General features: G+C 40.0%; 1 protein-coding gene across 1 annotated transcript in view; it reads left to right on the forward strand.

The window, feature by feature from the left end:
• ATP6V0E1 (ATPase, H+ transporting, lysosomal 9kDa, V0 subunit e1) overlaps positions 1-13,657 on the forward strand; it is a 32,775-nt gene extending 19,118 nt beyond the window's left edge. The window contains exons 3-4 of the mRNA XM_008593041.1: positions 7,251-7,380; positions 13,191-13,657. Coding sequence (XP_008591263.1) covers positions 7,251-7,344 — 94 coding nt within the window. The 3' untranslated portion in view covers positions 7,345-7,380; positions 13,191-13,657. The remainder of the gene's footprint in view (positions 1-7,250; positions 7,381-13,190) is intronic.
• The last annotated feature ends 303 nt before the right edge of the window (positions 13,658-13,960 follow it).

Raw genomic sequence — 13,960 nt, forward strand, 5'->3', positions numbered from 1 at the left:
CGCCCCGCCGCACCCCTTCCTTCCTGTTCCCTGCATATATTTTATTTATTTGTTTATTTATTGCAGCTGGCCGGTACAGGGAACCAAACCCTTGACCTTGGTATTACAAGGCTGAGCTCTTACCAGCTGAGCTAACCAGACAGCCCAATAGAATTTTTTTTTGGCAGCTGGCCAGTACTGGGATCCAAACCCTTGACCTTGGTGTTATAATGTTGTGCTGTAACCAACTCAGCTAACTAGCTAGCTGACTGCACATGTTTTAAGCTTATAACATAGACATAGTTCATTTATAGTCCATTTCTGATAATTCCATTATCTGAAGTCCTTGCAGGTCTGTGTCTGCTCTCTGTTGTCTTTGCTAGTTCTCACTCGGTGTTTTGTTTCCATATGTGTTTTGTTATATTTGACTATGATCTGTTCATTTTTCCAGTAATTTATATGTGTGACTTCTTTTAGGCCTGGTATGAAGGTGGGCTCCTCCAAAAAGGATTTACATTGCTTCTGCCAGGAGAAGGCCATCACCAGTTCAGGATTAATAAATTTCTTGATATGTGGTTTTTTAGACCATCCTGGTAGTGTGAATTAGAGTTGCAAAGCTTTGTAAAGGCCAGTTCTTAGTGGCCTTCTCCTTCCTTCTTGGAATTTAGGCTTGAGAGTTGATTTTTCTAGCATTCCTCTTGAATTCTGTCTAATTTATCTGTAATTCAAGATATAACTCTTTAGGGTCCCAGTTTTTTTGAGGGGGTATGAAGCTTTCATTAGACTCTGTCATAATCTGCTTTCTGCTGCTATAACAGAATACCATAGACTGGGTAATTTATAAAGAAAAGAAATGTATTTGGCTCACTATTCTGGAGGCTGAGAACTCCAAGAGCATGACACTGGCATCTGCTGAGGGCCTTCTTGCTGTGTGTCCCATGGCAGAAGGGCAAGCAAGCATGTGAAATAGAGAGAAAATTGGGCTGAATTCATCCTTTTTATCAGGAGCCCACTCCCATGATAACAGCATTAATCCCTTACTTCCTCCTGTATACTTTAACTCATCTCTAGATCACTTATAATACCTAATATAATGTAAATGCTATGTGAGTAGTTGTTACACTATGTTGTTTATTAAATTTGTATTTTTTTAACTGTCGTATTATAATTTTTTATGAATATTTTTGACCTGTGGTTGGTTGGATCTGCATATGCAGAACTTGCAGATACAGAGGGCTGAAGGTACTGTTCAGGTGCGGAAAACAGCCTGCAGTCACTTCTCGTTCCTCTCAGGGTACTTGTTTTCACTTAGTTTCTTGGTCTGAGAATTGCTTAAATTTCTCTCATGGATACATTTATGATGTTTGTTTATAGGGAAAGGGAAATCTAGGTATCTGGCCCAGCATATTATTACCTGCTATTTGGAAAAGTTTTTTCTCTTAGTCTGAATTTATAATCTTTTCCTTTATACTTTGTCAAATAAGACAATTGTTTACAGACTTTGAGCTGGAAGGCCTGGTATGGGAAGTGAGTCTTGAAGTGTGGAGAGAAGAAAAGAAAGATATTTCAAGTTTAGACTGGTAAAAATATTTCATGTTTCTGTGGTAGTGAAAAGGCCCTAGTAGAGATAGAGTTGACATAAAATTAAGGGAAAACATGTTTGTGCCTTCTCATCTGGAGCTTGGGATCCTTTACCAAGTTCCCATGCTTGTGCCAGAGTTCAGTTCCTTGTGGTTGTAGGACTGAGGTTCCGTTTCCTTGCTGGCTGTTTGTTGGAGCCACTCTCAGCTTCTAGAGGCCACATGTATTCCTGGCCTTGTGCCCCCTCCATTTTCAAAGCCAGCAATAGAAGAATCTCCTTTGTACCAAGTCCTTCTCACTCTGTAGCAGTCTGGATCCCAGATATCTCCAATATCTGGGAGATAGAAACCACACAGTAGGTTAAATAGGGGAAGCTTACATAAAGAATTATTATTATTAACTATGGAAAAAGAGTAACTATAAGGTATAAGAAACTCTGTATGGTACCATTGGACTGAGGTCGAGTGCCCAAGGAAGAACAAACTTGGACGGGATTCAGACCTTATTGGAGAGGGTATGGTTCAGCACACCAGACAGCAGAGACATTTGTTGGTTTGGCCAGGCTGGAGTTGGTCTGGAGCTGCTGGGAAAGCAATAGGTCACCCTCTGGAGGGCCAGCAGGAGAGCAAGTTATCAGTAGCACGGATGTGTAGTGGAGTATGGTTCAGCACACCAGACAGCAGAGACATTTGTTGGTTTGGCCAGGCTGGAGTTGGTCTTGAGCTGCTGGGAAAGCAATAGGTCACCCTCTGGAGGGCCAGCAGGAGAGCAAGTTATCAGTAGCACGGATGTGTAGTGGGAGTCTCTGTGCTAGTTTGAGCAGGGGTCCTTCAAAGCATGTAGACCATGCAGGGGCCCTTGGTTCCATGTCAAGAGGGCTGCAGAAAAGTTATTGCCGGGACGAGGCTACAAAGTCAAAGAGCTATCATGTTCTGGCCCAAGCCTGGGCATACTTCACCCAGTGTTCTCATACCCACTCTGTGATCTCCAGCCCACACCTGCAATGTCCTTCCAGCTCCCTCTACTGAGAAAGCTTAACATCGTGCTCACTTTACAGGAGTGAAGGAATTCGTTTGTTTATCACAGAGCACATATTGAAGAGTATGTTCAGAGCTGAGAGGTGGTAAATTTATAACTGATACACACATGCCAAATGTCTTTTATCAGGGAGAGTCCCATCCCTTTTAAGCGCTCACCTGATTAGGTTAGGTCCACTCAGTAGTCTCCCTTTCTTAAAGCCACCTGTATCATATAACATAATCCAATCATGCGAGTGACTGTCCTGTCAAATTCACCATCCTGGGGTTTATATGGGGTATGTACTCTAAGGGGTGGGAACCTTGGGGGAATATCTTAGAAATCTATCTACCATGGAATGGATGGGGATGAGAGAGGAGGTGAAGACCAGAATGACTCATTGCTGCATGAGAAACTCCTTTATAAAGTAAATAGGTTGTAGTTCATCCCAGGGCTTGAATACATTTTTAGCTGTCTCACAGAGAAAGAGTAGGAATAACTCATGTTTATTGGGCATCTATTTGTCAGCCACTGCATGGAGCACTTTACGTTATCTCTTTAATTCTTAACACCTTGAGGTAGGGACTATTATCTCCATTTTACAAAAGGGGAAACTGAGGCTTGGGGTTTATAAGGAGTCACTCCACTAGTGTTTGATATAGCTGAAACTAAAGTCCAACCCTGTCTAATTCCAAATCCCATATTTCCTAATAGCGTCTAATAATGTTGCTGCCTTTGGTGTCATTGGATTGGGATGAGAGGATCTGATAGAGCTTGTTTTAGTGGAACTAGGGCAAGTTGCTTACGTATGTGTTGATTGTCTCATAAGGAGCCCACTGACAGAGGTCACTCCTGTCATGGCCCTGGCTGGAGGGACAACATATCAGAAGAGAGGTCCTAGCCAGACTTTCCCATTCCAACAGGAAAGCCAAGACTGCTTGATCTGTGCCATCACCGGGAAGTAACCCATGCCTTTGTTCCCTGTTCTCATATGTGAATGTGGAACAAAGGAACAAAGCAGGATTTGAGAGCACTAGTATAGCCTTTTCTGTGATGAGGGCATATATTATGCTTTGAGAATTCTAATAACCAAGAGCTGAGCTCATGATAAATGGCCAGGGAGTGTTTGCACTCATGAAAGCACCCATGCATATCTCTATCAAAGCATACTCTGCTTCTGTCTTTGGTTTGCCTTTCAGTGCTCAGGAGTCCTTTGGGGTTGGCCCCTCAACTGACTCCCCTTTGCATCCTCAGAAACTGACATGGAACATGACACTGGTAAATGATTGTGGAATAAATGAGGACTAAATCTAGTCTGCCTGATTTAATACCCTATGGAAGCAGCCTTGTATAATGGAACTCAGGAGTTCTGGCTTCCCCTTCCAGCTCCATCATATATTCACTGCGGGGTATTAAGCTCATGAGGACTTAGTTTCCTCAACTTTAAAATGCGGAACGTGGACTTGACCTCTGGTCCATTCCAGCTCTGCAGTTCTCTGAAAGACGCTACTGCACCATTGCTGCCTCGGTAGTTTGAATAATCTCAAATGGTTGGTTATTAGGCTGACCTACAGGTTATGAAGACATGTGGAACAGTTTGGGCAAATATGAAAGGTACATTTAGTTCCTTTTCTTGTACACATGAAGTAATGGATTCATTGGAATATGATCTCTTCCTCCACCCACTTCCATCAATTCAGAGTGGATTTTTTTTCTCCTTCCAGTTCTCTGTCTGTTTATCAGCTTAAAAGGGAAATTCTAAGTCAGGAGGTGGTCAGAAGGGCAGGACTGAGCTCAGCTGGTTAGAGGGCGAAACTCCTCTGTGAAATTTCAAATGAACTGTCCTGGATTATTTACCAAGGAATTTTCTTAAACTGGGGTTTGTTGGGGTCTTTTTAAAAGTGAGATTTTTTTTTTTTTGCTTGATTCGACACATTAAAAACAGTGTGTTAAATTTAATTCAAAAAAATTTCTAAATGCTGACTAAGGAATTTTCTTAAACTGGGGTTTGTTGGGGTCTTTTTAAAAGTGAGATTTTTTTTTTTTTTTGCTTGATTCGACACATTAAAAACAGTGTGTTAAATTTAATTCAAAAAAATTTCTAAATGCTGACCTGAGCAAGCAAAGTGGTCTTCATTCTTGCTTCTGGATATTTATTCTGCAGGTACTAAAGGCTTGTGATGAACTTAATATTCAGTGGATAGATTCTTGTTTCCTTAATTTCCAGTTTAGATTTAGCTAAATTAATACTTTCTGAAATGTTCTCAGTTAAAATATTTCAGAAGGTTACTTTTTGTAGTGGGAACATTAATCTGACCTGGTTTCTGGTCTAGGACCTACTACTGCCTAATTAGTGTGACCATAGGTAAATCATTTAACTTCTCTCTGCCTCAGTTTCCTTAACTGTGTAGTACAAGAATTAAATGAATTAAATTAAATTAACTTTAAATTAATTAAAGAACAAAATGTGAAGTATAGCACCAGTATTTTTTGAAAAGCTCCCTTTGTGATTATAATCGTCAGCCAGGGTTGAGAACCACTTACAACATCTTATGAAGTGCTGGGAGATGGTGTTTTTATTCTGTACTTTACATTCTCGGTGATGAAAGGAGACAGGACTAATTTAGTTTCTGGCGTATTTTTTATTTGGTATTTCTAAGCCTTGGTGGTTATCAGTCTCTTTCGAAAGTACGGGCAACTTGTTTTTGCAGGCAGCTTGTATTGCCTGCTGGGATTGGGGAAATCATGGGTTTGTGTGGAATTTTCCATGACTCCTAGCTCTGTACCATTAGTGTTGACTACAGTAACATAGCTTTTCACTGTGTCTGCCTGTGCTGTCCTCCTCTTTCATTTTTTATACTGTCAGATGGATGTTAAACCTCAACTACAAGTCTTGGTATTGTGTTTGTGTTTAACACCCTAATTCTAAGGACGGATCAGAGAATTTCATCTGAATTAACTTTTTGTTTATAAAGTGAGTCAGCTTGAGGTTTCGCTTTTGGTCTGATTTCCTCAGGTATCATGTTTCCTGTCACAAAACCACCTTTTGTGGGGTGGAGAGGGCAGGTGCATTGCTTCTGTAGGCATAAGGTTCTGATGTGATGCTGGCTAATTCTCTAACAATCTCTTCACTGGTGATCGGAATCAGCTTTTTGATTCTTTGATTGAGAGAGTTCTAAAAATGATAGCAAATGGGATCTTTTTTGGTTTGTAAGTGTGATGACAGGGTTTTCACACTGCTGTGTAATATGTCCCTCCCTCTAAACCTTGTTACGATGTTGGCATATTACCCATCTGACATTAAAAAAAAAAGACAGCAAATAGAAAAAAAGATAGATAACAGCTTGGTTGGGTATAAGTCCCCTTTTAGAGGGGAATTTGAAGTCCTAAAAGTTTAGAAGGAGACCACTGTTGCAGTGTATAAAGTGATTCCCTAGATCCCATGCAGAGAGGATCCCATATCAGATTATGTTGCTGTAATTCATTCTCCCATAGCAGTAGATGGAGGTTGGGCTTGTTTACCCCCAAATGGGATTAGTTCCAGTCAGGGCATGTATTTTGAATGGAAACTAAAGGCAGTATGCATTCTGCTTCATTCTGGTCTCTGCTCAAGTGTTACCTCCCGGACCACCCTTTCAAAGTAGTTCTCTCCCCACCCCCATTATTCTCTATTCCTTCTCCCTGCTTCATTTCCTTCATAGCACTTATTACCTGACGTTATATTATGTAAGCTCTTTGAGGATAGTTACATTTCATCTTCTCTGTTGTATTCCTGGGGCCTAGATCCTAGTAGGTGCTTAGCAAATATTTGTTTAATAAGTAAAACATGCAGTGGATTGAATGGCCAGACCTTTGCATACTGCCTTTCTGTTTGTTCTTTGCTTTGGTCTTAACTCAGTGATTCTCAGACTTCATCGGGCATATGAATAGCAGGTATGATACCATTTATTCAGAACTTTGTGAGCAATATAAGAAAATTTTAAAGATAACTTTGACTTTGTGCTGTTTTTCACTTCTAATCCATTGTACTTCCTCCATAATTAGTCTGTAATACAGAGGAATAACTTGTTATTTAGATTCTGAAGTAAACAGGACAAATTAAATGCCAGTTTGGTTCGGCTCCACTGGGGCCCACAAGATGTGTTACATGTTTTAGTGGTGATGGTGATTAGAGAAGGGGAGCTCAAGTGTTATGGTCTAATTGGAACACGATGGGTTGAAGTCAAACCAGTAAAAATGGGTGTGTCATATAGGTTGTGGGTCTTAACATTGGAGAATTGATAAAATAAGACCACTTTTCCTGGGCCTGGAAGTTGAGATGATGATAAATTGAGATTAGGTAGAAATTCTTTAAGATACAGATATCATGAATTGAGGAGATCTTGGGTACTTGGAAAGGTAATTAGGTAATGAGAGAAAAGACAAGGATGTATTGTGATGAAACCTCACTGCTTTGTAGATACATCTCAAATCGAAGGCAGGATATGCCCTAGGAAATGTTTCGTTGTCAGATGTACACCCATCAGCACATTGTGTATTGAAGGTTTGGTCCAAACAGAACAGATTTAAGTTTTACTAAAGTGTTTTTTTCCATCCTAATTGAAAACAGTCATGTTTAAACATGATTTCACCATTTTTTTGTCATTCTTTTCCTCTCCCCATTGTTCTTTTAGTTGGCTGATTGCAATCCTGGCCCAACTCAACCCTCTTTTTGGACCACAGTTGAAAAATGAAACCATCTGGTATCTGAAGCATCATTGGCCTTGAAGAAGACGACATGTTCTGCAGTGCTCAGTCATTGAGGTGACTATGCTCTTGACCTTTCACATCAGTGTTGCCAGTCAGTCAGCTAAGTTGGATTTGACTTTTTCTCAGAATTTCTTTTTTTTTGTCTTTTTCCGTGTCCGGCAACGGATCGCAACCCTCAGTGTCGCCCCCGTACCGGACCGGGACCGGCAACGGGATCGCAACCCTCGGTGCTGCTCCCGTGCCTCGCTCAGCCAGTGAGCGGGAACCGGTCTGTATGTGGGATCCGAACCCTCGGGCGGGAGCGCCGCCGCGCTTCCCAAGCGGCGCTCTATCCAGTGTGCCACCGGGCCGGCCCCTTCTCAGAATTTCACCACCATTTTAACACATGACAAGGCAGGCTGCTGATCTGACCAGCATAAATAAATTTGGAATATAAGCCATTAGCCTTACCTAAATCTTATGGACCTACCATAAGATTCTTTTAAATTCTACTATTACCCTGCCTTTTAAAATACAGTTTGATTTTCAAAATTAAACTTGCATGCAGTCTTTCTGACAGATCAGAAAAGTGACTGTTTATTACTTCGCATTGTGAGTTGACCAGTTAGCTCAGTTGGTTAGAGCATGGTGCTGATTACACCAAGGTTCAGAGTTGAATCCCTGTAAAGGCCAGCCACCAAAACTAACAAAAAATATATACTTGACACTGCAAGATCCAGCAACTTTAAGAAGTGGCTGGCAGATTTACAATTAAGAGCGTTTCTGAATGCTTTGGATGGAGAGAGGTGCCTTTTGAAAATTTGGTCTTAAAATTGCAACTTTTATTTGGTTCTGAAGATCGGGGAGGTAAGTAGTGGTATAGTGGAAAGATTTATTCACTAGCTGGGAATCAGGAAACCTGTTGTTTCATTTGTTCCTCTATCTCCATTATTTTGTTAAATGGAAGTTAAGCACTAAATGCTTGACTAGATCCAGTTTCAACTTTTGTGGCAAGTCTCGTTCTTAGGTGGTATTGTGTATTGTATATTGCCTCACATCAGGAGACACACAATTTTTAGTGTTGCTGAGATGATCTGGTTTCAGGTAATGACAGCCTGGTCCCTCCAATTGTAAAGCTCTCTGTCAACCTGTCATCCAGTAATTTTATTCATCGATGAGCATAGCCTCAATTAGTCATTTCAGTAGAAAATGCAAAATGGTGATTTTCTAGTTCTAGCATTACTTCCACATTTGATTAGGGTTTCATCTGCCCATTCTTTTCAGTCTCATGTCTCTGTTAACCTTACTGACTGAAAGAGTCCTAACATTTGCACGAATGCAAAATGGTGATTTTCTAGTTCTAGCATTACTTCCACATTTGATTAGGGTTTCATCTGGCCATTCTTTTCAGTCTCATGTCTCTGTTAACCTTACTGACTGAAAGAGTCCTAACATTTGCACTGTAGTCCACAGCATAAACTTCTGCTTGAAACCTTTATATTAAAGATCATTCCTTTAAAAGTAAAATGACAGGAAGTAGGAGGGCGATCCCTAATTATGAACATCATGTCATATCTATTCTGCATGTAATAGAATTATAGTAGTGCCATCACTCTAAGTCTTTGTACTCAAGAGATCTAAACTCTGCCTCGCATCAGAGCAGACAGAATTTAAGACAAGACCTCATTTTTCCTGGTGGTAAAAATCAAAAGATTGAGCTCTATTTACCTTTTGAATTTTGAACTTTTACGCATTTTTAACATTGAGATGATAAAGGAGTGTAGCAACCAGATTTGGGCCTGTCCTTACCTGATAAGTTAAAATGTTTGATTTTGTACATGATTTCTTTAGGAGGCCAGATTTGGAAAGTAAGTGTAAGTCAGACATGGTATTCAGCAGAGAAAAATGAAGACCAGTCATGAAAGCTTTAGAATAATTTTATACAGGTGCAATTGAATTGATCTAAACAACACACTGTTAAACACTTAACTGATTTTTTATCTTAATCACTTGAATTGTTATGATTTTCTTTCCTGTGTTGAAGAACTGAACTACAGTTATTGATGAAAGGATGAGTTATAGCACTTCATATTTATTGGCTGGAAATCTTACCCAGTACTCTAAGAACAGTGCTTACTCCATCTCTCTCCCTGCAAGCCTTGTCTGCTTCCCTTAGATTCCTAAGTGTGACTTTGTAAGGTGTACAAGGAAGTATTACATCAGAGTTGCTGTTTTTGTTGATGTTCACTTTCCTACAGCCCTGGGGCATGTGATGCTAGTATAGAATCTCCTTGGAGTAGATTTGACTTCAGACCCAGTGTCCTAGAAGTTAGGTTGTTTATCATGTCATTGTTACATGGTAGATGAGCTTTTATGGTTTATCACAATTCTAAAGGGCAGAAATTCTATTTTATCATAAAGTCTGAGACGGGAGAGGGATAGTGGATATTGATAATTAGGCCTCTGCCCTATGGGAGCTGTTTTTCTATGCATTCCAAAAATATTTGAGTGCTCATGAGGTGTACAGTAAGCACTAAGTAGGGTTCAATGAAGATGGTGGGCTCTGAAGGGATTTGTGATCTGTTGGTTGAAATTAAACTAACTTGGGAAAAGTTAAACATGCAGGGTCTCCTGTAGTTAAAAAATATATCTTTTACTGTGGCCCCTCTGGCTGGATATTCTGCTGCCATTCAGACTGAGCCATGTTTCCATTTCAGGTCCTGATATCATAGTTCTTTCCCTGTTGCTTAGGGTCAGAACCTGTCCTCCTTTCTTCTCTTCCTCAAATCCAGTTGCTCTTGTTTCTGTCTCTTGTGTCTGCCCTTCCCTTCTGTCCCTCCTTGAAGATGCTAATTTTGGACCTAGATCACTGCAGCTCTGAATTATGACAGTGGCTCATCTGGTCTCCCTGTCTCTGCAGTCATATAGCTATGGAACACCACTCCATTTATCTTCCTGATGTAGCACTTCCTGAAACACATTACTGCTTGCCCCAGAAGCTTTTCAGTAGTTCTTCATAAGCTATATAGCAGGTTGGGTTTTTTTTAACCTGAGGTTCCTGATTTTAGGGTACATGCCCCTTGAAATGAGATATAAAATGTAGTCACACAGCTTTTGTCAGGGTCTCCAAAGGTCCCATGAGCCACAAAAGATAAGAGCAGCTAATCTGCACATTACGTCCAGCTCTCTAACTTGGCTGTCAGGGTTTTCCCAGTCTGCCTTCAAACCACCTTTGCAGCTTTTCTTCTCACTACTTTCCTCCGTGACCTAATGGTTCCAGCCCCACTATTTTCATGTTCTTGACCTCATTAGCTTAACTTAGCTTTTCATGCCTCTCACTACCCTGTTATATTCATTAATTTAGAAAGCAGAGTAGAGGGCTGGCCGATTAGCTCAGTTGGTTAGAACACAGCCTTATAACACCAAGGTCACAGGTTCAGATCCCAGTACTGGCCAGCTGCAAAAACAACGATGACAACAGAAAGCAGATTAGTAAACACAGTATGCTTTTAACACTGCTTTTGCTTTCTTGCCTCAGCTCACCTATTCTCTCTTAATCTTTCTGATGTGTTCTTTTAGTGCACAGCTTCCAAATCCTTGCACTTCCTTTCCTGGCCACTTCGTTTCAAAGTGATTTTTTCCATTCCTAAATGTATTTAGCTCTCCAGTTTTTGCCATTCATTTGGTACACTGCCTTGCATTGTTAAATACATATACCTTTCGTTTGCTCAACTACCTCCTGTAGTTAGTATCCTACAATATCATATTATGTATCATAGTAAAGAAGGAATTATTTTTTTTTTTTTTTAAAAGATGACTGGTAAGGGGATCTTAACCCTTGACTTGGTGTTGTCAGCACCACGCTCACCCAGTGAGCAGACCGGCCATCCCTATATAGGATCCGAACCCGTGGCCTTGGTGTTGTCAGCACCGCACTCTCCCGAGTGAGCCACGGGGCTGGCCCAGAAGGAATTATTTTCTAAATTTATCTGAAATAAAAAAATAAAGATAAAAATTAAAGCTAACATATATATCCTTTAAGAAATACATTCACTTACTCTTGCTTGAACAGGTTTCTCGGTTCTGGCCTTAATATTTTTATGTTATCTTCATTCTCACTTTTACCTGATAGTAACTGTAATAATTCCTTTATTTTTATATAATGAGAACATAGATGCTTTGATTGAGTTCCCTAGCCCCACCCCTAAACAGCTATTTCACATTAGAGAGATGATTAGAATATATGCTTCCTTAATTTACTCCAAATATCAAACCACAAGACCATGCCATTTAACATAACGCTCACTCATATTCATTTTAAACTAGTGTCATTGAGCTTGAGTGAAAATTATCCCATTTGTGTGTGCTTTTTCAAAAGAAGTCTGTTTTTCCCTTTTATTATTGTTTCTTTGTCTAAAAAGGCCTAAATGATGAGGAAGTCTAATCTTTTATGCTCTTCATAGAAAATACACACTTCGTAGAAAATACACACAAAACATGTGTATTTACTACTTTAGTAGTCTCAGGCAAACTTTATAATCTGCCTGGAACTGAGGTTTGTACAGAGGGGCTGTTCTGCTGGCCTAAGGAGGGGAACAGAAAATGATCATTAGGTTAGAGTAAAGGGTTTTATAAGGCTTTCAGACTGCAAGAAACAAGCAGCTCCGATAATTGACACTCAGACACTCATGTAATTGGCCTGATGTTAATTTCCTAATACATTGTGAAAACAGTCCTCTAATTACTTGTTGAGTTGAGTATATTTTGTTTGCCATCTCCTGCCTTAGTGGGTCCCCAGCAGTCTGTGCTTTCCACCACTGAAGGCGGTTGCAGTGTCCCAGCTTGCATCAGTAAGACTTAGCAGCAAACTTTTGTCCACTGGTGGGTACTCTTGGACCACAAGACTGGGAAACCCATAGTTTTACCATACTGCACTATAAATTCTCCAGGTTGTGCCCACAGATTTAGAAATCCTAAAGGACCCATCAGATCTCTTGACATCTCTCTTTGACCTTTAGTCAGACCTGCCTGCCATAAACCATGTCTCATCTGAATTTATCAAGCCCCCCTCACATACCACCCTGCCCTTACCCTCAATAGTTTTCACACTTAGGCAAATTGTATGTCATAACCAGCCTGATTTCTTAGCAGTCAACTCAAGCCTTCTGTGGAAATTGCCTTTGAAAGGAACTATTTATTTAATTTTAATTTCCTCTTTATTAACTTTTTAATTTCAAAGTAGCATATGTGGCTTTATTTATGTAAACATTACAACATAAGCTTTATATAAAGGAGTTTATGTGACTGCTGTTAGCAGTTTAATGTGTTAAGATACTTATTTAAATATTTGCTAGTTTTGCAAGGGTGGTGTTCGCAGCTTCAAGCTACTACATAAAGAAATTGTCATTTGTCACCTATGCTTGTGGTAACAAAAATGGGGAGCAAACTAGAGGGCAGCCTTGAGTACGGAGAACAAGCAAGGAGCCGCTCTTCAGGAGTGTGACACTAGAGAAGAGCTTGCCCTGCCTGTGGTAACCTTGTTTTTTTGCCATAAGAGGGGAAGGAAAAATACAGACTCTTGAAACCAAAGTGAGCTCATTAGATTCCAACACCATCAGTCTTAGCTTCACTCTTCCTGCTTGCTGTACCACAGTCAAACAGTTATGTGCTGCTCAGGTCATCAGTGTCCTTGGTAATTGGACCTCTTGCCACATCCCTGCAAAATCTGCCCAGACTTGCATGCTGATTGAACCCACTTTTCACTCAAGTATTTATTCAGCATCTACGAATATTAAAGTATTGGCCTGACTAACTTTCTTGATGTTAACTTTTGACCTCCTGAAGGAGATATGAGGACAAATTACTAGAATGTTTTTGTTTTGCAGGTCATGAAGAGAATTCCTTCTAGATGCAAAATCACCTCCAAACCCAGATCACCTTCTTCGACTTGTCTATTTTGGGCATCAGCTGCCTTAAATGTGCACACCACATTTGAATATCTTATTCTACAATACGGTACTTTTTCCTTCGCCTTTTTTACACTTTGATGAATTATGTGCCTACTTACCTAAACTGTGCCGACTCCACAGAATGTTTATGTACTCTTCTGAGGTAGAAGATATTCTTCTGATAAATATGTTACTCACTTGTTGGAATTTGTGGATTTGAAGATGGCTTCTGCCAGCTCACAACATGGGAATCAGCGAAGTGTTTAAAAACTGCTGCAAGACTAACATGTTTAGAGGGAAGATCTGTTCCAACAGAATTACATCAAACTATGTTTTCAGGATGAATTTCTTATTTCTGCCATCTTTTGGAATAAATTATTTTTCTGCTTTCTATGGAAATCTGAGTTCAATGTTTGTAAAACTCATTTTTATAAGCTTTTCTATCTCCAGATAATGCCTTTTTAAAAAATGATTTTATAGTCTAAACTTAGGTTGGATGTACAGTCTGCCATGCAGATCCCTGAAGAGACTGGTAAGTATTTTGTAATCATTCAGTAACCGTTTGAGTGCCTACTGTAGCCAGGGCACTGGAGGGATCAAAAATATATAAATTGGGATTTCTGCAAGTGGAAGAGCTGATATGCAATTTGGAGAGATAAGGTCCTGTACGTAGAACTGTAATATAAGGCTGTGTTTGGCTGCTGTCT

The sequence above is a fragment of the Galeopterus variegatus genome, unplaced genomic scaffold, assembly GCF_000696425.1.
Source record: "Galeopterus variegatus unplaced genomic scaffold, G_variegatus-3.0.2 Scaffold8648, whole genome shotgun sequence".
Classification (NCBI taxonomy): Eukaryota; Metazoa; Chordata; class Mammalia; order Dermoptera; family Cynocephalidae; genus Galeopterus; species Galeopterus variegatus.